This window comes from Gasterosteus aculeatus, chromosome 4, assembly GCF_964276395.1.
Source record: "Gasterosteus aculeatus chromosome 4, fGasAcu3.hap1.1, whole genome shotgun sequence".
NCBI lineage: Eukaryota > Metazoa > Chordata > Actinopteri > Perciformes > Gasterosteidae > Gasterosteus > Gasterosteus aculeatus.
The window spans coordinates 21,753,417-21,780,542 of record NC_135691.1 but is presented as its reverse complement, the minus strand read 5'-3'; the positions used below and the strand labels follow the sequence as shown (position 1 = coordinate 21,780,542).

The window sequence follows — 27,126 nt, the reverse complement described above, 5'->3', positions numbered from 1 at the left end:
TTTAGTCGTTACCATGCCGCTGACTGCGTTTCCTCCCTCTCTCCGTCCCTCTGCAGCCACGGCTGCATCAGAAACCTCATTGATTTCTTCGAGATCCGCTGCTGCGGTCTGATCCGGCCCGTGGCGGTGGACTGGACCACGCAGTACACAATAGAGTACGACCAGTCGTCAGGCTCAGGCTACCAGCTGGTGTAGAGGAGGAAGAAAAGGGGAAGGTGGGCCGAGGGAGCCCAGTGTTGCTTAGACCCTCCGCTCCCCGTCCCCCCCGCGCGCCGGCGTTCATATCAGAGCGACGCTGTTCTCCAGAGCGCTTGCTTTCTTTGGACCATCTCTCTCACACCGATCAAAAGACTTGGAAAAACAAAAAAATCAGCCAGGACTAGCATGCTGTTACGGGAAAACACCACACCCACCCCTCCCCCCCGCCCCCTTTACTGCTATTCTTATTACTACTACTACTACTACTACAACTATTCTACAGCATCCGCCGTCCCACCCCTCCACCTCGTCTCTTCTCCTCAGCCCTTTTGGACGGTGCGATGCTGCCAGGCTCAAAAGGAGAGGAGAGGGGCTGACGGACCACAGGAGTTACAAAATAAAAGCATTTCAGTTTGAACCGGAAACACTCCGCTGCAGAAACAGCAGCCCCATAACGTTGCAGTATCTCTACCCACCCACCCCTTAAATCCTTAATTATGGTGTCCCTATAGGTTTTTTTGATTTATTCCGGAGGTATGTTATTCCTGTGAAAGTGAACTTTGGTGGCCGGGGAGGCTGATGGGAGTTTTTTTTCCAGTAAATTAGCGATAGAAAGGAATGTCTTTTTTTTTTTTTTTTTAAGGTCTTGATTTTGCACCGTGATGAGTCGAGCTGATGAACTCGTCTGAGTTATGGAAGGGGTGGAGCTGCTGCAGGAGTCTGGCTTCTTGCCTGTTGAGATGAAGCTGAGACAGAGTTTTAGGAAAAACCTAAGCGGTTTTGTTTTTTTGCGGCCTGAAAGCGGCCGCCTCTCGCCGTTGACGCAGGCGGGGGTGAGTGACTCCTCCAGCGGCGGTCGCCGTAGAGTCGACAGAGAATTTCCTACAGACAATGTGATACAGGTATATTTATTTTAAAACTATTTATAGATGAAGTAAGTATGTGCTAGCGCCACCATTTTTACATCTCACATCATTTTAGCTGAGTAGGTTTTTATGAGAATAAATGATTAAAAAGTACCTGATGCGGTTTGACAAGGAAGCTCGGGAACTTCACAATACAACTCTTTATAGCGAGTGTATTTATTAGCAGCGGAGTATAAAAGGGGAACGTGGCGGAAGGACGGGCGAGTTTCCAAGGACGGTTTATTCCATGTGCGTTTCTCTCAAAGAAAGCTGTAAAGTCTTATTTGTTTTGTTTGTCTTTTGTCTGCCTACAACATTGCACTGATTTTTTTTAGTTTTTAGTTTTTCGGGCTGTTACTCTACATGGGCCCTGCAGCAACGCTTCAAACCCCCGCTTCCATTGTTTACAGAGAGGAAGCTGAGGAGGAGGGGCCCATCAGACATGGCAAACTCCCATCACTTCCTGTCTGGGCCCCCCGCGCAGTCGGCAGCAGGATGGACTCAAGTGTAAAGAATGTTCACCTGTACATAAACAATATCTTTCTCTAACTATTTCCTTTTTTTCAGTGTTAGTTGAAGGTGGTCCTGGACTTTCTTTTTCTTTTTCTGAGTTTGGGGCGGCAATTGCTTCCAACCGACTGGAAAGAGGACCAAGATACTCTACTGCAAGTGTTTGAGCGTAGCGTCTAGTGATGTCCCACACTGCTGTCTATAGGCATTTTAACCCCCGAGTACCCGTACTTTACCCTGCCGAGGACTAACCACTGCATGTACCATGCTCGGGACAGCTGGGCTCTTACGCCCCCCCCCCCCCCCCCCCCCCATCAACCCGACCCTGTAGTCGTCCCCATGGTGACAGCCCGGCAAGCCATGTGTTTGTATATAGTGAATGTTGAGTATTTGCAAGTACTTTTCTGCTTTCCGTTCATCATCGGTATTTGTTTTAAAAGCCGTTTTATTTCTCAAATCCAGTGTGTTTAGTGGAATTTTTCATCAGGGAGCCAGATTTTATAGTCAGGCTCTCCTGTGCGAGTGTGTAATATATTTGAATGTTCCATGCTTGTGGACTCCGTTGTCATCCTAAAGTTGTTTTTTTTAGATTTCTTCATTTCTATGTGTTATATCGTTTGTTATACCACTGGATGTACAAATTGTAAAGCAAAGACACAGGCGGCAACTTTTTTTGTTTTTAAAAGCTGAAATGCGATCATGCAATAGTTGAAGGGGTAGCGGGGAGGTTCTATTACATTAAGGCGTCGAGAACTTTTGGGCCTTGTGTTTGCATCTTCATCATCAGACCGGAACAATTATGTCAATGTCGTCGTCTGTCGCCCCCCCTCCAAAATTTCAATGATGGTGGCGACCGTCATCAGTGGTTGGTTGACTTTCATTTCTGCCCTGCAAAGACAACACACAGGCTTGCGTGTGTGCGTTAAAGGTCAGAGGTTGCGACTTGATATCATAGCAGTAAGTAACTGCTTGTGTTCTAATATTGCCTTTTTAAGGAACAGGGCTGGTGTTTTGTTGTTTTTCCAGGGCAGAACTCATCCAGGACATGAAGTCAAAGCCGTATCAGTCCTCACAAGTTCTTCCAGCAGCCTGAAAAGTCTGTTCTGTCTCCCCCTCGCCATGCGGAATGATTAAATAGATACAAAAAACAAAAGAAGTTAAAGCACATAATCATCTCCAGTGCCTCTCTGCCCACCTCCAGACATCACTGTAACTCCGCTTCAGATGTAGACATATGGGCATGGTTCAGTTTTAATGGCTTTAATAATAAAATAGTCAAATGTGAACACGTGGGTTTCGGTTTGTTAATGGTTTTTATTTGTATCACTAGCAGCTACTTCAACACAAACGCACACAAGGGAGGAAGCACAAGGGGCGGGCCGGTGGGCGTTCATGTTGGGTAGGAGTGTAAAGACAGCGTGGGATCACTGAGCGTGGACCAGGGCGCCGGCTCCTTGGCCGTAACCGAAGCCTTTGGGCCCGAAGTTCTTGGCGTAACACGCTGCGGAGGGAGAGAGGGAGGAAATGATAAACATTCACAAGCTGCAGGGCGCTGCGTCCTTACACGCCCGACTGAAAACAATCATTTGCATGGGGAAGGAAGTGAATGCTTCATGTTGCTGAGTCAAGCTTGCTCAAAGAGGGGCACATGCTTGTGGAGTTCTCCTGTTCACCGTTGGCAGTGCATACATGTACCAGCATGCATTGCACTGGAGCTTTCGACCAAATACGGCTGAATGTCTGCGTCAGTAAAATCATTTTCAAATGTCCACAATGCGTGCACATCAGGGGACGCCAGCTTCACAGATGAATACAAACAGACCCTGGGGAGTTTTCTTGCAGACTGTAGCGCGCTGATGCTTCACTGAGTGGAGACATAGAAATTGAAGCTGAAACAGCAGCCTGTAGCTCTACAACTACTTCACTGCCAGATAAAGCCTCTGGAAGAAGAGCTTCCTGTCTCAGTCCAGCACGCACTGAGGACCACCAACACCGTTTGGACACCCACATGGGAGACGTGGGCAACTTTGCCGTTAACATTGTGGAGTGTATTATCTTTCACTAGTGAAGAGTCCATTTTGGGCTTCATTCATGTATTTAATCCACTAAACCGTATTGTGGAGGATTCACAGAAATCAAATAATTTCCAGCATCACTGCGATGAAACCTTGAACAAACTAAAAGTACCACATATCAAATATCTTTGCTCCTTCGATACAGTCCAGGCACCCTGCCTGTGAACCAGACTGCAACATTCCTCCCCCTCAGTTCAGGGTCTTATGACACTCAGCAAAACATCATCTGCTGGCCTTCATTGATGCATTTTGCTGATGTGGTCACATGAGCTGACGGTAGTGACGAGCTCAGCCACAAGCGTTGATCTCCACTTTAGAAACGCCAAAGTCAAGTGATGAGGATGTGTTAAAGGTTCTCTTGGTCTTGTTGCTCTTGTTCACCTATTGTAAAGCTGTGTCAGGCGTTAGCTACACGCTAACATTAGCATGCTGACATGCCAGATGATATAGTCCGAGTGAATTAAGCTTGTGTGTCTCTGGTCCTGCAGTACACTAAACCCACTGCTGAATTATTACTAGGTAATTACGTCATTTATTCTACTCCTGCTTTCCCCAAGCAGTAAGTAACCACATATTTGTAGCATTTAAACTCACCTTTGCAGTAGATCTCTCCGTCTTTCTCAGTCTGAGTGGTTGACTCCAGGCTCTTGCCACATTTTGCGCAGCGGAAGCAGTTCTTGTGCCATGGCTATGAGGAGAAAGGGAGACATTGTACTGCTGTTCACGTCCGTCTTCATGCTATCATGCTAAATAAACCATAAATTGTCCAATTCTTTATATATAGTGTTAGCAGTGATTTAAGAGCCTATAATAGATCTTTCCTCCACTTTACGTCATTGTTTCCTGCAGCGAACGCAGAAAAATACAGGTTGTGCTTTAAGCCAATGAGTTGAACCTCCGTAGATTTCACATTAAACCAGTTTAGTAGCTGCCATAAAACAGCAACAGGAAACACTCCAATAACATTTTTGGAGGGAAAAGGACGCTCAGAACCCAAATTGTCATTCTTCCTTGGACAACGTGTGACACTCATTGATTTTTGTCCAAAGAACCAAACATCCTGACTTCATCTACTGCAACTGTGCCAGAACCCGCTGTCCACAATTGACGCCAGCTGTGAGGAAGCTCCCGTCCCAACGTCATGGAGTGACTTCAATCAGAAAAACAGGGTTTGTGTTCTCTCATCAGAGACCACATCAAACCTGCTGCCTGTGGTTCACCACTGTTACAACCATGTGTGTTCAAACCAGCCAAATTAATTTCACCCCCGCGGTTTGAGATGTTGATTTTAAGGACCCAACACCGCTTGGGAGGTTGGGTTTCTGTTTGAGCTCTGACTGTGGGATGTATAATCGTATAGTGGAATGCACCCAACACATTTGATGGGTCATTTAAACCGCACTGCAGCTTCGATTCAGTGAAACGGAATCCGTTGGAGAGCACATCCTTAAATTCTGGGGTTAAAGACCAGATTCCCAGGCGCAGGCTACTTGTACGCTTCAGGTTAGTTTTGCCATGACTATAATTATATCAGCTATTAACATTAGCTGATGATTGATGATGGTCGATGATTAGTCGTCTTTTTTGCTACTTGGCTCCACGAGTGACAGCTTAATAATGGACTCGGCTCGTATCCAGTTAGATATGAGAGAACATGTTGTATCCAAAGTGTCCTTATTCTGCAAAAGACTTGTGTGGCTCAGTCAGTTGTATATCCAACAAAGCTAGCAGTGTGCAGCATGCCTGCAGCTCGGTACGGCAGGAACGAAGCACGCTGGTGACCTGAACGTTGATGTGAGCATGCTAACCTGATCAACAGGACGTTGGTAAATGGTAAACCGACTGTACTTGTATTTCTCTTTTCTTCGTCGTCTTGGTACTTTTACCCGTCATCATTCACAGCTGAGCACAGTACCACCTGCCCATCAGTCACTGACGTTCACAGCTACAGGAGCAATGAGGGGGCTACAGTTCTTTCCCACTGAGATGCAGATTGGTAAAGCCGGGAATCAAACTGCTAATCCTTGGATTAGAAGAACAAACCTGCTCTCCACATCTATAAAGATGGTTACCCAGCAACCTGGAAAGAGGGTGAATACTCCTGGAAGACCTATTCTGACCACTACCGTACCAGGTCAGTGTCTAATGAATTAATCAAAGCACTGGACAAAGACGCCTCGATTAATAGCATGAATGATGTACCAAATATGAATCCATTGAACTCAAGAGGACAAAGCTCTCACCTTGCCCGCCCCCATGATCTTCTCAGCGGCATAGACCGAGTCTCCACACCGGGCACATTTGTCTGAACCGACAAACTTCTGGGCAAATTTGGACGGGTTGGGGTTAGTGGTCGGTTTGTGAGACTGTGTCCTGTGGGAGGGGAACATATACATTAAGTACATTACTTTTCCCCCCAAAATATCATGAGTAGAAGATAATCTTGTAGCATATTCTGTAAAATGGTGAAACAAAATTCCTTGAGACTGTAACCTGCTTTTCCTGACAAAACATTCACTCATTAACACGTTGACCATGTAGGAATACCTTAGGTAAGTATCACATTGAGTCTTTATTTGTTGAATAACTCTGAGTGGTTGAAAACCAGCATAAATAAACCCAGCAGACCCCACTCTACCGCTTCCCTCAGTAAACTGGGCCCCTGGAGGGCTGTTTATTGGAGGGTGACCGCCAGCCCCAGTGGCCCCTGAATGAAGCCCTTTGTGACGGAGCACAGAGGGAAAGGAGGGAAGCCGGATCCCGCTGGTTATATAATCAGGCGCTCTCATAACCGCCATCACCAGACGCCCGAGGCAGGAGTAAACACTCGGGTTGCGTGGGTGTTTCTGGTGCCCTCACATCACTTGTGTAATGACGAGACGCCCTCTGTCTGTCATAATGCCAAGAGCCGTTTGGAAAGTAATAAACAATCTTTTGGTCAATGTATTAAACTCTCAGATTGTAACTTGGCAGAGCAGGTTTCATTCAGGTTTTAACTATCTCGTTCATCAACTGAGATCGGTACCCACTGACTCACGCTCATGCTGTTCTCAAAGCTGCTGTACTGGTGGAGGGCAGTAAGGGGCAATCAAAAGGGCATTTTGATTATGACCGTACAATTACAAGTCACACAACACATCTTTTTACAGTACAGCAATGGAAGTAACCACACCCCTGAGTAGCTGCATACACGTCATGACTAAGCGTATAACCCTGCATACAGCCTCATACTAGAGCAGATGAAATAATCCTCCTGCTCGTCCCCGTCGACGGGCCAGCTCACTCTTCGTGTTTGATTCCCAGCCGCTCCCCCCGGTCCATGTTGAGCGTCCCCGCTCCCTGGCCGTAGCCGTATCCTTTGGGGCCGTACTTCTTCCCGTAGCATGACTTGCAGTAGATCTCCTGGTCATGAATAGCCAGCGTGGTGCTGTCCAAGCCCTTCCTGCAGACCACTGAGGGCGTGCAGAGAGAAGGAGTTATGGCATTTTGCAACAAGAAAAAAAACCTTTTTGCATTCCAAAAGCTCTAGTGGAGTGATGTCCCTCTCTGTGTGTATCTGAGCTCAGCCTGGCTTTGTTGACCTAGCCGGGCCGGCGGCGTGCCTTTCTAGTGCATGTGAGGGAGCCACACAAGCTAATCTCTGTGCGTCTGCATTGCGTCCAAAAACACACAAACTCAACCTATAAAGTCAAAGTATTAATATACAAAGCAGCACGATGCATTCAGTGGAGGGGCTGCATTTTTTTTAGTGTGCCAGTTTTTAACTAGTTTTTCAGATGTCCAGGCAGGATCCATTTGTTTTTGCCAAGTTTGTACAAAACAAAGACTGGGATTACTGGAATTGTTCATGCACCGGCCTGCACTGTGTGACCGGCTGATACCGGTGTAATATTTCACACAACTGAAAGAGGCCTCGGGTCTTGAAAGCTTTTCGAAAGGAGGCTTTGTGGGCTATTGTGAAGATAGATTTCTGTATTCCCGATCAAATCACACCTAAATCTTCATAGACTATTAGGGGTTCTGTGAGTATTAAAAGTTCCCCTTCATTACAGTTAAATCATCAAACCTCATGCGGGACTGCTGGCAAAAGGTATGAGCAAATACAATTGAGCACAAAGAGACCTATGAGGCTCTGGGTGACAGTCCTTTCCGTGTATAGATGGTTTTCATACACAGAAAGGAAAAGTGGTGAATGTCCTACTTAGAAACTGGAGAAAAGGACAAAGGAGAGCCAAGGACACTAAGTCCCCATGCCCGTAATGTCCTCAGCAGGAATGTCCGACAAAGCTGCCATTGTAGAGGAGGCGCTGAAGTCCATCTTTTTGTGGCTCTTATTACTTTGGTCTTCTCATGATAGCAGCTCAATGAAGGTTTGTATTATTCTAGTCTCTTTGATGGAATGGCTTCACTGGCGTTTTAAGTGTGGTTCCGGAGCAGAAGAAGAGGCCCACCAGTCCAACAAACTGATACAAACACAGCACTTTGACAAATGTCAGCATGAGCTTCCACTGAGCAGCTGTGCAGAGGTGGAACGGACTTTTCCGGTCTTTATCCTGATCCTCCACGGCCGTCTGCAACTCGGAATCTGGTCTAGTTAGTGCAGGTCGATGGTATATCTGCTCTTAGAACATTTGACATTAACATTTGTAAGACCTTTGGCACGATCAATAGGCAGCAGCTGGAAAAAAATGTCGGCACTGTGTGAGAATCTTTAACAAATGTGTTTGTCTGTGTGCTAATGGGGGGGGGGGGGGTATTGTTGACGTAAGGGTTCTCATGCATTAACTTTCAGTGACCTTTTCAATCCAAGAAGCTCACGTGACTCTTTTCACAAGGCAACAGGTTTTCTCTTATCGTCTGACAGCTTTAGTGCTGGCTTTTGAATGAGATGCTTTTCTCTCATCTTCATTGCAAACCAGTCTTTCACTTGTGCTTCACTACGTGTCAAAAACACATTTAGCCAACGTTGCACTAAAAAGACAACAAAAAAAAAAGAATATTCCTGTTTAAAGCAGCATTGGCGGCTGAGGTATCTTGACTCTAGCCCACACTTCCCATAATGCCGCTCGATAGCCTCTTTTCGAGCAACCATCACCGGACAATCACCACGTCTTTTTAACTCCATGTTGGTAATACAGGCTTTATATAAAAATGTTAGCGAGCTCGTGCACAGCTGTAGAGTGGTCAGGATCAGGAAACATTTATTGCCAAAATATGTCAAACATACAATGAATTTGTCCTGGCGGTACTTCCTGCGTTGGCCAAACGGATAAAAAGAGTATCTGGTACGCTTGAAAGATGGCTAGCACTGTTAAAGCGCACACGGACCCTGCTTTGCCCTTCAGAGTTGCAGCCGTACTTACTGCAGAGGAAACAGCATTTGTGGAAACTCTTCCCGTCACACTGCACCTCCTCGGCGTGGTAAACCGTCCCGCGGCACGCGCCACACTTGTTTCCTCCTCCCCAGTTCGGCATTGTCTTTGTTTCTGAGAAGAGAGACGGAGAGGACATGAGCTGCTGGAGCATCCGGGGCAGCGTTACTTTGTCCGTCTCCACTCGGCCTCTTCCACAAAGGAAAGGTGATTTTTAAATAATTCATGTTTTTCAGCACTTTATTGACACTTCCACCTGAAGGACGCGGCAGGTAACCATGGCGCCCAGTGGGCTCTGCTCAGAGGGGTAATGCCTCGCTCGAAAGCACTTCATCTGTAGTTTTGGATGGAAAGGGAGCGTGTCGCTGTTTGAATCCCCTTTTCTCTCTTCGTATGGGAAGCAAACAGCTGCTCGATCCACGCTGTAATAACTACATCTGCCCTTTGAGAAGCTCCGTTGCTGGATTCCAATGTCACAAATGGTTGAAGTGAATCCACCGCTTTACCCTGATGAAAATCAGGTGAAAAAATAGAAAAAGCAACAATGCAAGAGTGGTCGGGCTCAACGACGGGGCCGACTAATTCCCAGAGGAATGTCTCAGGGCGCCTTCAGGCTTTTGTTGTCTGGTGGGAGTGAATGTAGTGCAGTAAGGAAGTGTGAGACTAGAGTAACCACTGCTGTTACTTCACACACTACAACACCCCCATTCACTCCTTGACTCACATGCACATCTGTCTGTAATTACAGACTCAGTCCCCTTTAAAAATTCGCCAAGGGGGGGCGAGACACATCCAACATTTCATTTCATCGCTGCAAAGCCGACTGCACTGCTGCGATATCCTACCGGGGAGCGTGAAAGGAGAAAGTGGAACTGGTTTGATCAGACCGAGAGTTTGGAAATCTGTCCGTCTCTGACTCCCCTGATGGAAACTGTTATTATTCTGTATTCATTCGAGTATTAATCTGGTCGGTCCGTCTCCCAGCTGAATTAGAGACTGTGGAAAAAGCCTGACACTGACGTGGAGATGAAATGAACACTATCATTACGTGGGGGGAGGTTGGCTGTGATGACAAGGCACGACACCAATAAGTCGGCTGAGTTTAAAGAGTCACAGAGTTCAATGGCAACAACTAGTCTACAACTTCATGAAAATTATTTCTGGCTTAAGTCTGCAAACACAGATATTTGTGGGGATATCCAGTGATTTTAAACATGCCACATTCTATTCAGTACGAGTGTTTGTATTGTTGAACGCTTTGGGAACTCAGAACTTCAGATTTAGAAAGAAACACAAATTGCATTGTTTTTCTTCCCGGTGTAGCAGCTCAGGACTTTACTTTAGCGACCTGTTGTGTTGGACAAACATCGTGTTGGTTCACTGACAAACCGGCTGTTTGTTAATGTTTTTGACTAAAGTGAATTAACTACATTTCGCTTCGACGTTAACAAGAGAATAACAGCAGCGTTGGCATGTTATTATCAACGTTCTATCGTATTAAAACACCAACGTTTAATTATATCTTTATTTGGGCTCGCGGGTTTTAAGCTCTCCTATACAGTTTCCTATGCTTTACATTTAATAAACGTAAGTTTTGTTTGGCTCGTTATCCCGGTGGTTCGGTGTTATTTCTTTTCATTTCCTTTCTCTATTCTTCATTTCTGTCCTCTGAACAAAAGGAAAAAGCAACTATTAATCCACAGTGGAGTTCAAACGGATCGACCACATCAATGCCTGGTTATAAAGATTCATTTTGGAACTGCGCAGTCTGCTATACGACCCACTAACTTCAACCAAGGATTCCATATGTACACTAACATTGCAAAACAGCTTAATTTTCTCAGTAAAGCCACAGAATTTACTCACGAAAAAAAGAGCAGAACAGAGTTACCTTGTGTGGGTCCCGCCGTGTCCTCAGTAGGCTGCAGACTCAACGCCACATACTCCGCGTGCTTGCCGGGAGTGGGAGGGGCTTCGGGGGGCGTGGCCTCGCCACTGCTGCTTCGGGTGCAGGTCAGAGGTTATGAGTCGTGGTGAGCGGAGGACCATGAAACATCGCGGCACCCACACACGCTTGGTCAAGGAATGATGCGTATGTAACAGGGTCATGGAGAGTTTACGTGAAGGGAGACGGAGAGCGGACATCAGAGGAAAAGTTTTATTACAATATGCCCCCAACAACATGTTTCTATCTAAATAGATTTCAGACGGATCCATGTCGCCATACAAACACATGTGTGCGGTGGCAAGGCATAACGCGGTGATAAAGTGAGATCAGTAAACACAGACGAGTCACATCCCAAAGATCTGTATGAGCAGCACTATTCTCCCGTCCACACTGGGTCGGGGCTTGAAGAAGTAAAAGCATGTGTGGTGATGAAGACTGACGAAGGCTGCAGTTACCCTGCTCCCTGCTGGACACGGTGCAAATGATGGAGTGTGTGAGAGAAAGGTTTGGTTAGGTTTGACATAGTTGCTGTATATCAAACATGATATTCTGTTGCGTAGGCACAACTCTGACCAATGTAGCGCTGATCCTTTTAATAACGATTGTCTCTCTTTGCAGTTCTCAAACATGATAATGCAAAGTAAGTAAATGCACAACACCATCCCATGGGCTTTTGCAGTTTTTGCAACTTCCTCCTCATTTTTATGCCAAATTTCACCCAGATTCCTGATGATCAAAGTAAATGTTCATTACTGGTGAAGAAGCCATGTTTTACATCGCAAAGCTGGACACTGACACCGTTACTCGACCCTACAATGACGGAGAGATACCCTGCGCCTCGATCAACAAACCTCAGCCTCATCATTATGCCATGATGCAGTTAGTCGGGATAGTGCCATAACAATAGAGCGCTTGATAGAGGAATGTTCAACTGCTCATTTCAGCATTATTCTATGTAAAATGGATGGTGACAAGGTCAATTGTTGGGGCTATAAACAATAGCTGGAACACATCAGGAATATGAAAACGTGTTTCTTCGTCGGCCAATCAACCTAATTAGATTATTAATTACATGCAGCTAATTGAACACGGCCAGTCTTGATTACAGCCAGCCAGCCTGAACCTGTAGTGTTGCTCTATATTTTACTTTTATAGTATGCATAGGCTTAAGATAAGATGCTATTCACATATCAATATTTTCATTTTCAAAAGGTCCCATTAATAAGATACCAGTTTCCTATTTTTTAAATCCAGTTTTTTTTCATTTTATTTTAATACATTTATTTGAGAGGTATTTGGATGTATTTTTGCCCATCGCTGGGTGCATATGTGAAAGTGAACAGGGACAGCGTGCCCTCCCTGTAGTGTTGCTGGCCACAGCAGATACTTTGCTGAACTATCCATCTGTATGAAGTGAATTGTCCCAGCTGCTGATGTTGAGTGTCATAAATGCCTGGCAGGGGCCAAACACATCTAGTGTTTAAGTGCTGATATAAAAGTTTAGATCAAATGATCATGTCCTCACACAAGTGATGTGTGTGTTACTACATTTGACTCAATGAGCCCAATCTGACCACATCACAATTCATGTGTTTATCCCCAATGGGATTTAATTTATTATGAATAATTTAACCTCAGCGTGGAAACAAATTTACTGCACTTTTGAGGAATGAATAACTTGTAGTAATATTATGACACGGTCTTCACACAAACCATCAGCTCCATTTTAGTGTTGACTGCATGCAACACAACAGGAAGTGGGACACAGATGTTATCTGACCACCGTAGCATTGCATCTGCTGGGCCACTCTGTATCCTAATAAGTTATTGCAAACATCTGTAAATTGATAAACTGAAACCATCTGTAATTCCACTATCATTTGGCTTGACATTTTAGGGTTTACCCCCCTCCATTGTAGAATAAAACTGAATAGTATAATATTTGAGAAAAGAGATCACAGGAATGACGAACAAAAGTCATACATCTTTAATGAAAGTTTGTGGAAGTCATACAGCACCAGTTTGGCCCTTACATACAGTAAAGAGCTGACATTCTCTACGTGAAGATATAAATGGCAATCTGAATATAATATACAAAAAGACATCAGACAGCACATTCACAAAGAAGCAGCCACTGGTCAGTGGATTATTTGTGCACCCTTTGGTGTGACACCGCTAAACGCCCCCGAAGGATTCCTGTACAAAGTTCGAGTACTTTTCTCTGGAGGCAAGTTAGTGAGTTTATGAGTAGAGGGCTGATGATAGAAATCCCCTGAACAGTTCTCTTATCTCCTCCAAGGTGCCTCAGGTAAGGCACTTAGCTCTCCCAACATCAGCAGCCAACAGCAGGACGCAGCCCTACAGGGAGCTCCCAAATGTATCGATACCTGGATACATTTCAGATTAAAAATACATCTTTACAGTACTCTGAAGTCACAAGTATTCAAGTACCTGAGCGCAGGGTCACATGACCTCCTCAGTCGTCAGGGTTTGGTGTTAAACCTCCCAGCACAGCGGTTGCGGATACCACCGATAAAACATGCACAGCACTAGTGAAATTTGTCTTCCTGATGGGTTCAAGTAGGCCAAGGACAGGGGGGATGCTCGCTGGCTAAAAACATTTAAGGCTTTAGTGATTGCTCTCCTTACAGTGAAGTCTGAGATGAGCCAAGAGGGGATTGTCTGCTGGTGATCTGCAGCTAATAGAATTTCTATTCTACCGTGATGATGAAACGCAAGCTAAGGGGTCGACGGGCAACAATCCCATTAAAATGAGCTGGACATTGTCAGATACTTGGTGCTGAAAGAACACAGTCCATGTTCCATTACAGTCCGTATAATTAACATATATTAACTAAAATATAAATAGCAATTGGATGCAGGGAATTGGGTAGCTTGATCACATCTGGGTAGGGGGATTGTGGCTATAATATAAACAGCAGTAACCAACTCCGACCACAGGAGGGCACTGTGACATTAGCAATACTTCTCTCATTCGCTGAAATCTAGTCATGTAACTGAGCCAGGAGGCACGCGCGGACTGTTGACACAAAGACCAATAACAGCAAAGTTTTAAGACTTAAAAAGAAACGTAAATTGCAAAATATCAGATACCAAATTGTTTGGTATCTTAGTTCATTGCTGTTCTCCACTGACGGTGTTTTGCTTACAGTTCGGCCTTTCAGGAGGAAACCGCTAAATTTAACAAAGCACCAATGGTTTAAAACTACATTCTTTCACATTCAGGATCAATAGCTGAGTTAAAACGGCCCGTTAGCCAACCATCTCCATCTCCTCACACATCCAGCTGGTCGGTCGGCGGGCGGCCGACGTCCAGCCTCCTCTGGGCCGAGCCTCGTTTTCGGCCCGCTGGCGCGGAGCTGACTACACTTCCCAGCGTGCCTGGGGTCTGGAAGAAAGCCTTGGAGGCAGATGGTGCAGTTTCCTTCGGTGTGTGTGGCGTCTGTGAATGGAGAGAGAGAGAGAGAAGTGAGAAGGTGCGGACATAATGAGCGGTACGGGAAGGTTTACGCCTCATTGCCATCGAATCCCCATTCAACAACTTTGCGATTGATCAACCTGAAAGCCCTTAATCAGAGTGTCTGAACAAGTAAATGAGGGGAAATCATCCACAAACGGAGCTGCCGCATTTGCTCTCGTGTCAAGCTGTGTTTTGACCGGTACCAGAAAGTCACGCGTCTATCAGGAGAAAAATGTTCACGTGTTCTTAAGAGTCCTCAATGCTTCTTACCAGCGGTTCTGGTGTGTGGATGCGGGCCGTCTGATGCAGCCCCGAAGGAGAATGCGGAGCTCCTGTCACCGAGCTGTACAGCCTGCTCTTGTCCTGGGTAGACGGCGCAGACCCGTTGATTTCCGATGCCGCCGCCAGGCCGTACGGCGCCGCCCCCACCATAAAGTGGGCGGGTGACATGACGGCAGCAGGCAGGCTGAAGCTCAGTTTGTTACAGGCCTCGGAGCCCTGCTGCTGCAGGCGGTAATGGGAGAGGGCTGCAGAGGGCATCAGGACGTAGGGCACCAGGGTGGGGACGCCGGCGGGGGGGCGTGCCAAACCGGCCGGCGACTGGCCGGCGGAGAAGAGGAAGTTGAGGTTGTTCAGACCTGGAGAAGAGAAGGAAACATTTAATGGCCGTTGGTTGACTGTACCGAGACACGCAGACGGATTTTAGGCCAAACGTCTTAATTCACTGCCCTCTTATGGAGACTATTTTGGTTTGCATTTTAGTGACTACTTGCATACAAATCTGATTGGTTTTCTTTTCTTTCTTTACAACATACTGCAACAAGGACACACACATTTAACCCCCACATATGGAACTATTTAGCAGCTTCGTCTGCTCCTCTGGCCTGCTGATCAGCCCCTGCGGGATCGGTGTTTAGTTGTGTGTATTACCTGCGTTGTTGGGTACGTAGAGGTAGTGCGATGGTTGGGGGGGCTCAATGCTGCTGCCCCCATGACTCTGCTCTCCGCCGAGGCCTACTGGCCGACTGGGGGACGTCCTGGTGTGACCTGCGGGCGAAGCCTCTGCTGCCTCCCTGTGAGGCTCAGCGCTCCCCTAGAAGGACAGCAAGTGGCGAGGTTACATCAGCTGTATCCGTGTGACACAGATCCACGGCACAGTTCCAAAAGAAGTCCACAATCCGGCTTTAGGGAAACAATTATGTGATCAAATGTAACAATTTATGATCCAGAAACACATTTGAAACGATCTTCTATTTAGTCATTTTCCTGATGAAAAAGTGCAGTCCAGCCGTTGTCCATCACAAATAAAGAAACCTCACAGCACGGCACTAAGCACCATGTGCAAAGCACCATGATAGATATTAAACACTGATCAATTATTTTCCAGGCAATAAGCGTCTCACCTCCTCACATCCCAGGAACCCCGCCGCCCTCTGTTTTTTGAACTCCATCCCCTCTTCCTCGCCCTCATCCCTCCTCCTCTTCCTGCCCTCATCAGACTCCGCCCCGAGCGACTTAGGACCTTCGGGCGTGTCTGGGGCCCGGTACAGCATGACCACCGACGGCTGGGACAGGTAGGCCAAGCAATGTGAGGAGGAGGAGGAGGAGGAGGAGGAGGCGGCGGCGGCGCCGAAGACATGCTCCGGGTGTGGGGCCCGCGGGACGGCACGGGTGGAGGACGGAGGCAGCGGGCTGCCACTGCTGCAGACGGGGCGGTTACTGCCGAGGAAACCAGACAGAAGCACGGAATGATTAGAATTGGTGTCGTACATCTCCCATTTCTCTACCTCCAAAAACACTTGGCCACTTAAACACTATGAATACCGGGTACGGCATCACACGGAGCCAAAGCTGCCGCTGGCATGTTGCATGAAGCCCGGAGCGTCAGCCGAATGCAAACGACGGCAGCGAGTGTGAAATATTCCGCAGTCTCTTCCAGTGAATGGGGACTCCGTTTTGAGATGAGCCGTTTGTAGCATTGACTTTACCTCCCAACATGTGTCCTCGTCCCAGGCAGCCCATGCGGAGGATGGGCTGCAGTAAATCGGACGCAGACTGGACGCAGTAAACTTAAGCGGCAGTAAATCTGGATCGGTAGACTGCAGATAAATCTAAACAGAGAGCGCGGCCGAGCGGGTCGGTGGCATTAACTCACTCAGTGCTGCTGCCAAACTGCAGCCGACACACGGCGCTGTTGCCCGGGGTCTTTTTGGAATAATCCACAGGCTGGGACGGCAGACCTGTGGTGTGAAGAAGATAACCATTGATCCGATGGGGACACAAAACGCTCTGTTAAACGATTGGCTGGCTGAGCGTGGAAGACATCTCTTACCGGTAACGTCTCGCCGCGGACTGCTGGGTGCCGAGCTGACCAGGCGCTGCGCGCCCACAGGAGTGGGGGTGACGTTGAAGGAGGCGTGGCGCGCCATCTTGGCTCCTCCGAGGACGGCGCCCGCCTTTGTCTGCGTGGCCTCAGGCAGAGTCACAGCTGCCCCGTTCACACCGTTTCCTGCAGCTGATGGGAGGGAGACGGAGAGTTTTGGGACATGGTTTTAACCAAAAACGCTGCACAGATGAGTGATTAATCCCAGGTCCTGGGAACGTGCACGGTTTAGTGCTGGTCTTGCCCAAATATATACAGAACCCCCTTTGCATAAAATCCCATAATAAATAAAAAGGTTTTACTTAGTGACATTAGCTTGTTGCGTGGCAACCGATGCTAGCAGTTGGTTTTTGCTTTTCAACGCGTCCATTTGTTAGAGGAGAGACGTTTAGTGCATCCGCTCCGCCGCGTGGATTGTTTTAATTTCCACTCAAACTCTTACCAGCACTTGCAGAGCTTTTGAATTCGACGGGGCCGAGCCACTTGAAGGCGGGCTTCCTGCCTCTCTCCTCACGCACATGGACCTTCTTTATGAGACGCAGGCTGGTCAGCACGTTTGCGATGTCGTACAGCCGCCGCACCTTAGCTGAACACACAAAAGTGGATAGAAGTGTTGATACCGGAATGGAAGCGGTGATTTGTGTAACAGGACGTGTTCCTTCGTGCCCGCTTACTTTTGTACTTGCTGTGACTGGACGAGTCCTGGCTCTCCTCGATGAGGATCTTTGCTGCTGCGTCCAAAGTAACCGTCTGAGTCTTGGACACCAGGAAGAGCATGACGAACTTCTGGCTCATGATGCGCAGAGATTTGTCTTTCCTGTTGCCACAAGCTACGAACACCAAAGAGAAACACGAGTGTGTCAGACGACGGCATACGCGGGTCTCCACTTTACTGAAAGAGTCTTTATTAATCTAAAAATCAAGTCCTTACAGCAGCAAGTAAAGCAGGAGCTGATTAAAAGTGCAGCCGATGCCTTAATGAGCTGTGTGTGTGTGTGTGTGTGTGTGTACACTATGTGGGGGATCGCTATGGAAAACAGGTGATGATTGTTTTTTCTTTAGTGTTAATTTGGAGGCAGCTGCATCAAACATGCAATCTACCCTTTAAAATGGCAAATGTGCAGCATAAACTGAAACTCTTTTCCTGAAACTACAACAGCCATCAGAGAAGTCGGCGGCAAAGACGCAGCGGTGCTCGTTTAGGAAGACGAGGTCATTGGTGGCCGGCGGCAAAGTTGGGATTTTTTTTGATCCCTGGACCTTTTAAAGTTGGAAAACATTTTAAGTAGAGGTTGAATCTCTGGGCACCCTACCGCTGACGGCGTCGCCTTCCGCCCTGTCGTCCTCGCGCCCCGGCCGGGCCCCCCGGCCCTCGGTGGCCGGGTCCATCTGGAGGTGGTAGCCCTGCTGCCGACCCCTCCGCTGCAGCTCCGCCAACGTGGCCTCCAGCCGCAGGCGACCGTACCAGCTGTAGCTGTTCTTGGCGATCCGACCGACGAGCACGAGGGACTCCAGCACGTTGACGATGTCGTAGATCCGCCGCCGCTCCACTCCTGGTTGTTTCATGGCGAGAGACGACGAATCCCGTGTTTTGATTTGATTTCAATGACTGCCTTTCCATAAATCCAATGACCCATGTGACTGGGACAGCACCACACTCCGCGCCCACGACTTACCAAGACTGGTGGACACCTCGTCCAGAGAGATCCAGATGGGGCAGTGCGGGTAGTCGGGGTACAGGGCCAAGAACTTCTGGCACAGCAGACCCAGACTCTTCTGCTTTCTGCTCGGCTTTTTCTCGGTGTCGTCATCCTCCTCATCCCCAGCTTCAAACTGGACAGATGGAGGACAAAAATATAGAATCTGGTAAATAAATCTCACTGGGTTAACGGGGCCGCCACTATGCGCGTCATCGTTCAGCGCCGGCGTGACATCGCAGTCCAGAGCTTCTTCTGGAACATGTTTTTAAAAGAAGGAAACAGTGCAATCTGGGAAACCTTCAACCTGCCGCATCACAAATGATGTCCCAGTTGACAGTTGTTAGCATTATAACTACCTATTTGCCATAACTCGAGTTGGCAAATCAAACCGCGTTGTATTTGTGCTCTTTTTGGTGTTCGGCTGCGAATGCAAGTAAAATGAAGGGTTCCGTGTTACTCGCTGGACTTTTAACACAGATGAGATCTAGATCTAGTTGAGCTCTCTTTTCATACCTGACAGTCTTCCACCTCCGTATCTTCCACTGGAGCATCCGGACTTTCTGGCTCCTCGTTCTCGATGGGTCTAAACAGCACCTTCCTCATCTCTCTGTCCCGGATGTCCGGGCCCGCCGCGCTGATCAGCATCTTCAGATTGGCCGTGGGGGTCCAGGGCTCGGCCAGGGGTGTGTGTTTAATGGGGGTGACGTGGACCATGTCGGGGGGGCCCCCCTTTCTGGTCATTGCAAAGACGGGGCCGGAGGTCTCTGCAGATTTCAGAGGCGTGGACCTTCTCCTCTCTGCGTAGAGGTTTTCCTGAGGAGGAGACAATAAACCGCGTTAAGAGTCTTCCCCTGCTGCTGTAGACAAACATCTCCATCAGATGTCAGATGTTTGCATCAGGACAGACAAACTGGAGACTGGCGCCTTACTTTAATTAGAATGAATGCACTGAATGAATGAATCCACCCCGGTATCCCACACAAACCCGTTTGAAAAACAAAAGCCACCCGAGCCAGAACATCACTTTACTGATTCAGATGCCCCCGGACCGGTTTTACCGCTCAGACCACACCTAAGATCAGGCAGTAGGCCCTCTTACCTTCTGATCCCCGTGGCCCTCATCCTCCTGCGTGAAGCCTTTCCTGGGACTCGTGAGGTCTTTCAGCGCGAGACATTTGACTTCCATCTGACAAAACGGCAGCCCGAAGAAAACAAGGAGATGGATACAAGATATCAGATACCAAATACCGAACCGGGATCTTAGATGAGTGGTGAGGTCGCAGTGAAGTGCGTGCAGGTAAAGTAAAGTAAAGTAAAGTAACGAGCGACTCGCCGAAAGCTCAAGGCGAGCGGTCAGCGGAATTTGGCGCAAAGAACAGCAGCTAATTAGCCCGCAGCAAGCTAACGACCGCAAAGTAACGGCCGAGCGCCCCGCTGACCGCACACCGACTGCATTTCAACGAGCAAGAGCCGAATGGATCATCGCATGACATTGGTCATAACGGGTTACTTCACGGTGGTTACGGGAGGTCGCCTTAACTTTCCCGGCTTGGCGGAAGGTAAATTCCCTCACATCGGGCCGCACTAATAGGTGCGGCGGAGCCCGTTACATGGAGCACCAAACGTTAGGTTACCGTGACATTTTTACAACGTTGGTTGTAAATGCTAATTGAGCTTTAATGAGCTGCTCTGCTAGCATTCCTAGCTCAGCTGACCAGCCCAGCGCACCCCAGGGCTCCTCACCTTTCTCTCCTGCTGATGAATGAAATATTACAGTGGAGGTGTGTGTCCGGTTCTTTCGACGTGTCAGCGGGAACTTTTTTTACATTAACATAGCAGCTAATTTCCCTCTTTAAAATAAACGTCCCGGTCCTCCTCTGACTGCACCTCTGGTCCTTTACTTGTGTCCGATCCGAGGAAACTCTGCACATTCCCGGGGAGACGCCAGCATACCCCGCTCAAGCTTGTTTTCTGGCGCTTTCAGGCATCTGGCTCACGTCGGCCAATCAACACACAGATGAATTGGCGCGTCACTCATCAGCAGCCAGTCAGCGTGGTTGTGCTCGGGGCGCGGAACATGGCCACGCCCCCTGAGTTGAGCTGGCGGGGCAACCGGCGCGCTCTGTCCAAGCCCGGGGGGTTTAAAAGAAGAAGTCTCACTCTGTAACTATTTTTTGTGCAGTATCAGAAATCTCTTATTTTGCCCTTTCTCTCATTTTTACCCTGAATCTTCCAGCGCAACGTTAATGAGCGTAAATGAAACACAGTATAATGTCCTGCTAATACTGTCTGAGTTTGTCTTTTAAAACGGATTAAAATTCTGAAACCAGTGACTCGTCACTCAATAGACGATCTTTGACGTTCAGCTGAGCATTTCGCATCTCCACTGCTTCCCCTCCAGCAGCGAGATCAGCGTCAACTGGCACCCACAAACCCTCTGTCAATACCTTGTTTTAACCTAATCACTGGGGCTATTGTCTGCCTGTAATTACCTCTGCGGTTGAAGCAGACGGGTGGGGGTCGGGTCGGGGGAGGGGTGCAACTGCAGTGGCGCTAATATCACCTGGGCTACCGCGCGAAAAGTTGTGGGGGGAGACTCAGTCCTTTTTTTTCTTTTTTTAGCGGCCCGGTTCCCGCCCTGCATGCAAAGAGCTGAGGAACAGCCCCAAAGTTATTGCATAAGACTCCACAGTGTCCCAAATCTACCGCCAAACTCTATTCAAATCTGGGTCAGTGGAGAAGGAGGGAAACGAGGCAAGTACAATAAATCTGTGATACCACGTAGAGGGGTAGTTAACAGTTCGAAAATATGATTTTACAATCGTGTTAATGGATCTCTTCTCATTGCAAGTTAAGTGAAATGCACAATGCATGAATTACTGTAGATGTCAACCTATGAAGGAGGTCACCAGATTGAATTTGACTATATTCAGGCCCTGATCTCTTGCAGCATGTAGTCTGGAAAAATAACTATGGGAGATATTTTTTTTGTGAAATATTCTTTGCCGTTTTGTAAACTGTCATAGAACATTTTTTATTCACATAAATTCATATATAATACTTTTTTTTATATTTCCTTAGTAAGAATGCTCATATTTAAATCCAAAGCATAGTATCGCTGTTGATGGTTTAAAACTATTAATAGTGTTATGGTTACAGAGGTCGATAAATTGACAGCTGTAGTTTCAATGTTGCCATCCATTCTGAAATAAACAGCAAACATTTTGAATTATTCGACTGTCGGATTCGATGGAAATGTTGTGTTTAAACTCGAGAAATAGCTGATAAAAGGACAGTTGTAGTAGCACAGTGTTCTACTATTCTGCAAATATTACTTTTATTGGGCATTCGGGATTTTCGGGATTTTAGAGCCAATAGTAAGACTTCCTCCTGAAAACATAAGTCGTCCCTGTCTGACTTGTTTCTATGCTAATCGGCTGCAGGCGTGCTCTCGGGGGTTTGTCTGTGCAAGGCATTCTGGGAGATGTTAAATCACCAGGCTCTTTCTGCCTTCTACCCTCTCCACTCGTCTCTCTTCCTCTGCCATTTGTACTCTCCTCTGAACTTTTATGACTCCAACATAGATGCTGCAGCTCTTTCTTGCTCTGTTTTTGATCGCTGACCTTTTCTCAAACTGTTCTTCTGGAAAATTGTTAGGATTCCCAATGAGCTCAGTGCAGACATTTCACAACATCCTCACTGTCCTACACCGGGCATTTAGTGAAGGTTTAGACACAATCTGAAGTTGGCTTCTCAGGTGCCCTCACAGTCACATAACTAACTTTCCTGCCTCATTTTCTGCATTATACCGCTTTCAAGTGCCATAAATATACGCTCATAGATTCCGTTGACTCTCGGCTGGCTTTTATACCGAGCAACGGATGGTACATGTTAATATGACACCTTTTTGTAAACTCTCTGCTGAACACCATCACACATTGATGGGTCAAACCAAACATTTTCTTGACGATGTAGTGACTTTTGGATGGTCCCTCACTAATGTCCCTGTGAGCTACAGCAGGTTGGGGCGCCCTCCATCTTCATCAACTCCGCCCCAACTTATGGTGGCCTTCTGTGTTCATCACCTCCCAGACGGGGGCCTCAGCTTTTACGAGGGGTTTTGTGGAGCTGGAACAAGTGTCTGCTGGGCAGTAGGCAACTTGTTCATTTTCCACAGCCAAAAGGCTCCACCTCTTTTTCTTTCCAAAACCATTGTTTGCCTTCTGAAAGTCTACCACCCTTTCAAAGAAATAAATCAAATCCAATGTAAGGAGAACAGGCATTAGCTTACCACTAATTGTTGTATTGATAACATTTAATAAAGGTTAAATAAATTGGGAATAAAAATTGAGAAAAGAAGAAATCTAATTGATGGGAGCTAATGAAATCCCATATATAAAATAATAAACACATTTGGAAGCAGTACATAGTGGATCAATACAGTAAGTAACATGAAAACACAGAAACTGCCCTTAAGTTTCATTATATCTCGGCAGTAACTTCTTCAGCTTCTTCAGCAGAAAGTAAAACACCGACATCACATAGACATGGCACTCATTACCCCGTCATTACCCCGTCATTACCCCGTCATTACCACGTCATTACCACGTCATTATCACTACCTTTATTGGAGAAATACGCTGTGTTGAATATGATCTATAAACACCTGTGTGTTTAGTTCTAATCAGGATTTTCTCGGTACAGCATAGAATGGTTTTATCTCCTTCCCCATCTGCTTGTAACACCCAGCGACACTCAAAGAACGCTGGTTGAAAACCCAAAGTTATTCAGTACTTGTTATTCAGTATAATAGAAGCAAACCAGCAGATATTAAGGACCGATCATTCTCTCGGCCCGTTAAATCAGGCCGCTACCTTGCAGCTCTCAGCTGTCAGTGGGCAGGTTGTAACTTGTCCTTCATCAAGTTGCCGGGAAGTCAGCTGAAGCTGTTTGGGCGCCAACAGTGACTCCCCACCACCTGCTTTCACAGCTCTCTGACATTTGAACAATGTCACAACACAATACTCAACTGTGATTGGAGCAGGCGAGGCTGTACGTGCATCCTGAGATCTGCCAAAGGGTCTGACAGATGGAAACAGTCAACCTGAACAAGAGCAGGAATGGAAACTGATAAATGATATAAGCAATGCTGTTTGTTTAGTCATAAGCTGGGGTTGTTTATCTGTTGCAGTACACTTGATTAACTTTGGGTTTAATGTTAGTCGAATCAAGCAACTGTTTCAGATTTAAGCAGAAGAGCACACCTAGTGGTGGAAATGAAAAAACATGTAGTAATGTTTGGTATTGGAATTGTAGTTTGTGTGTTATTAGATCGTAGTTATTACATCAGCATGTTAGATTAAATAATTTCAATATGAATCAAACACAATTCATAGGCATTTAAGTCATATAATTACTGTACACATATGTACACATATTTACACATACTGTACACATATTTGCCCCTGTGAGGCAAATATTTTGATTTTGCGCCGAGTTAAACATAATGGTTGAGATGTAATGAACTGTGATGTGTTATTATTATTAAAGTGTACTAGCTATTAGATGATACCAATACTATGCATGCTTTGTTATGTTTACATGAAGAAGCCTTAAGCCAAAGGTGTGATCATTGAATGTACTGTAGTATTAAGTGAACAGGGATCGGTCAGGTCAGTGAGGGAGTTCAGATTCGGCCATCAGATGGAGCCCGGGGGGAGTCACGTGGTGCCTTGGAGCAGAAAGAAATACTTAACTGTATTGCTTATTACTTCTGTTATAAGTTATTAAATTCTTTATAATTCTTAAACTCAAGCCAGTCGACTTTTTATGACTTCTCATCGCAGAAGTGAAGAGTAGCATTCCTTGATCAGATGTTCAGAACTCCACACAACCAATTTATTTCTATCAGCCTGAGCTCTGTTGGGCCTTTTTATCCGATTTATAGCGATTCATCATGACAAGAATCTCCAATGTTATCCCAACGGAAGTTAATTCAACTCGAATTCAAAGTACAAACACTACAACTGCATTTTGGTCAAGAACTTCATCTGAATTCCTCTGTTTCTTCTTTCTGTGTCTTCTTCTTTTGTGGTATTGATATTAAACTATTAAAGCACCTTTTCCTTCTCAGTAAAATAGTGCAGGTATATCTATTCCTTACTTATATTGGCTTTAAATGCTGATAATGATCATTATCATTATCATAAATAGCACAATGTTATACGATACCACATGAAATCACCTAGCTAATTTTGAAATGACTGTTAAAATACAGGATGGACAAATTATGAAAAGATGAAATCCAAACCACAGCCACAGAAAAACACCATGACCCTTCTCTATAACCGGCCAGCCCAGTCAGCCATTTACATACAGACCCTTACATCCCCTGCAAACCCCCTATCAACCATCGGACGAATGGAAACGGAATGGAAATTGACAACCTAACCCCAAATGTAAATCCGTGGCTTGGTCGTGTTGATGGAATTGGTAAGCAAACAACTTTTATACAAACATGGAGACGGGACTATTTATTCAATGGGGATGGAATTATCAGCCGTGCAGAGTCGGTAATCCACAGAATGAAATGGAAGAGAATGCAGCAGACGTGGAAAGTCCAACCAGGGTCATTTCATCTGCTGTCAATATGCACTGTGAACGAGGATCATCTACACAATTCCATCACTGGCCATAACAGCAGATAGACAACTTCACTGTTGATGCTGTGGTCTTACCCAGCAAACACGTACACAAGTCACTGATTTAATCACTGTGAAACACATTGAAAAAGCGGTTTTGTTTGCCATAAAAATTGCTGTCGTAATCTAAATCCCATAGAACCATTACAGTACTGTACAAATGTTGCATTTACCGCTTAATACTTTTTTTTACAACTGTTGCTATTTGTTTAGAGATGTATGTGACTGATTATAGTAAAACCCTAGTACGTGGGCTGTAGCTGCATAAAAACCTTATTAGCATTCATATTCAGGGGTTTTACATCCCATGAGCTTTTACACGCACATAAACAAACGCACAGTGAGAAACAGAAGAGGGCAAAATGTTCACGTTATTACCGGCTCGGCGCTGGATGCATTTTCAAATCCATTTTTCTGTATAAAAAAATCACGCATCACACAAAATGAATCATTGCAGACCTTTGTTTGTGCGGGATTGATACCACTTCACAATCTAATCTGCAGTTTGCAGTGATTCTGTTTCACCTCTTCAGGACATCAGAGGAAAACAATTTGGTTGAGAGGCGGCCAGCCAGCTGCCCGTTAGGACTCCCGTCTGTGATGTATGGGTAATGCAGAGGGGGGAGGCTGAGCTCAGTGAGTTCAACACATTTACTCAACAGGGTCTCGGCACTGAATCCCAAACAGTAGCAGCTGCTTTGTGGTCTGGTTTTGCTTTGTTTTCTTTTCATTTTTTTATTGTAGACATGTTTCGTAGAGCTCAAACCTCTTTGGTTTTCACTGTAATGGGGATTTTTTTCACAAAATCTTAACTCGCTCACCTACATCTACCCACATGATTGTGTATTGTGCCACTTACAGTAGATCCTTCACTTAAGCTAAGTACTAATACAACAGTTTAATAAAAGCATACAGAGGCAGTGGACAGCGTACTTACAGATCGGACGATTATTAACATTTATATTATATTATTAACAGTTCAGTTGTAGAGATATTCTCGCTCTGCCATAAGATTCCCTCGTCACTGACAGGATCCCTCCTGCACTAGAGTGGCATCAGAGAGCTTTTCGTACGCGTCACTTCATGAGAGGTGGTTGGTGGAGACTGAAGCATCTTGCTTGTGTCTTCAGTGGGAAAGATCCCCATTAGCATTCATTCTGCGCGCCGTTAGCAGCGAGCTGTCTGCCAAGTCGCCTCCACGCTGAGGCAATCTGTGCGCTCTGAATTTCCAATTTAGCACCTACCTGGTACAATACTTAGTACCTTGTACTTACTTTATTTTGCATTGATTAAAGAGCATACACAGCAGCCCCTGTTAGTGGGTTAGAACATTGCACATAAATGTTTAATACACTTCAAATCTCTGACACAAGGACAGCAGGTAAGAGCCGTGGTGGGATGCAAGCTGCTAGCCAGCTTACCCGAGTCGCATCAGCTCCGCTAATGATTCAGCCAGGCTCCGCCAAAATGAGTTATATTTTTAAAATTATTATTATTATTTTTAAATCCACAGTGAGCGCAGGCTGTTTGACAATATAACACACACTTGAGGAAAATGAAAGGCTTTGTCCCTCTTGTCACTTGACAGTTGTGACTGAACTGTCTCTTACCTGCAAAAAGTTCATCGTGTTTGACTCGTTTTCTGTTCATCAGCAAAACAAATCCACATGTTGGGGTATCATTAATCTAACTACTTTTCAAGAAGAGAGCATATCTCTGACTGTCTTCAACATTAACAGAGGAATTTTGTGCTGTTTTCTTCTTGGTGACGTGTGTGTGTGTGGGGGTGGGGGGGGGGTGTAGGTGTTAGGTGAAGCAGTAAAGCTTATTGCATCTCCTCTGGCAGTATTGAT

General features: G+C 46.2%; 3 protein-coding genes across 5 annotated transcripts in view; 1 reads left to right on the top strand and 2 right to left on the bottom strand.

The window, feature by feature from the left end:
* Positions 1 to 2,899, top strand: part of zdhhc17 (zDHHC palmitoyltransferase 17) — a 78,915-nt gene extending 76,016 nt beyond the window's left edge. Inside the window, exon 17 of the mRNA XM_078101081.1 lies at positions 57 to 2,899. Coding sequence (XP_077957207.1) covers positions 57 to 195 — 139 coding nt within the window. The 3' untranslated portion in view covers positions 196 to 2,899. The remainder of the gene's footprint in view (positions 1 to 56) is intronic.
* Positions 2,900 to 2,907: 8 nt separating this feature from the next.
* On the bottom strand, positions 2,908 to 11,066 carry csrp2 (cysteine and glycine-rich protein 2). Of its 2 annotated transcripts, none has more exons than XM_040173728.2 (6): positions 10,952 to 11,066; positions 9,052 to 9,174; positions 6,972 to 7,140; positions 5,932 to 6,061; positions 4,283 to 4,376; positions 2,908 to 3,114 (listed from the first exon to the last, which is right to left on the bottom strand). In XM_040173728.2, the coding sequence occupies exons 2-6, from the start codon at positions 9,161 to 9,163 to the stop codon at positions 3,038 to 3,040; spliced, it is 582 nt and encodes a 193-aa protein (XP_040029662.2). In that variant the 5' UTR covers positions 9,164 to 9,174; positions 10,952 to 11,066; the 3' UTR covers positions 2,908 to 3,037. The 2 variants fall into 2 exon arrangements, with proteins under 2 accessions (XP_040029662.2, XP_077957208.1); XM_078101082.1 differs by having other exon boundaries at positions 10,927 to 10,971.
* Positions 11,067 to 12,980: 1,914 nt separating this feature from the next.
* e2f7 (E2F transcription factor 7) lies at positions 12,981 to 20,647 on the bottom strand. Of its 2 annotated transcripts, none has more exons than XM_078101066.1 (13): positions 20,316 to 20,647; positions 19,672 to 19,758; positions 19,086 to 19,385; positions 18,549 to 18,705; positions 18,186 to 18,425; positions 17,547 to 17,702; positions 17,315 to 17,458; positions 16,822 to 17,004; positions 16,645 to 16,729; positions 15,893 to 16,208; positions 15,420 to 15,582; positions 14,760 to 15,127; positions 12,981 to 14,471 (listed from the first exon to the last, which is right to left on the bottom strand). In XM_078101066.1, the coding sequence occupies exons 2-13, from the start codon at positions 19,756 to 19,758 to the stop codon at positions 14,304 to 14,306; spliced, it is 2,367 nt and encodes a 788-aa protein (XP_077957192.1). In that variant the 5' UTR covers positions 20,316 to 20,647; the 3' UTR covers positions 12,981 to 14,303. The 2 variants fall into 2 exon arrangements, with proteins under 2 accessions (XP_077957192.1, XP_040031191.2); XM_040175257.2 differs by having other exon boundaries at positions 16,822 to 16,977.
* Positions 20,648 to 27,126: the final 6,479 nt, after the last annotated feature.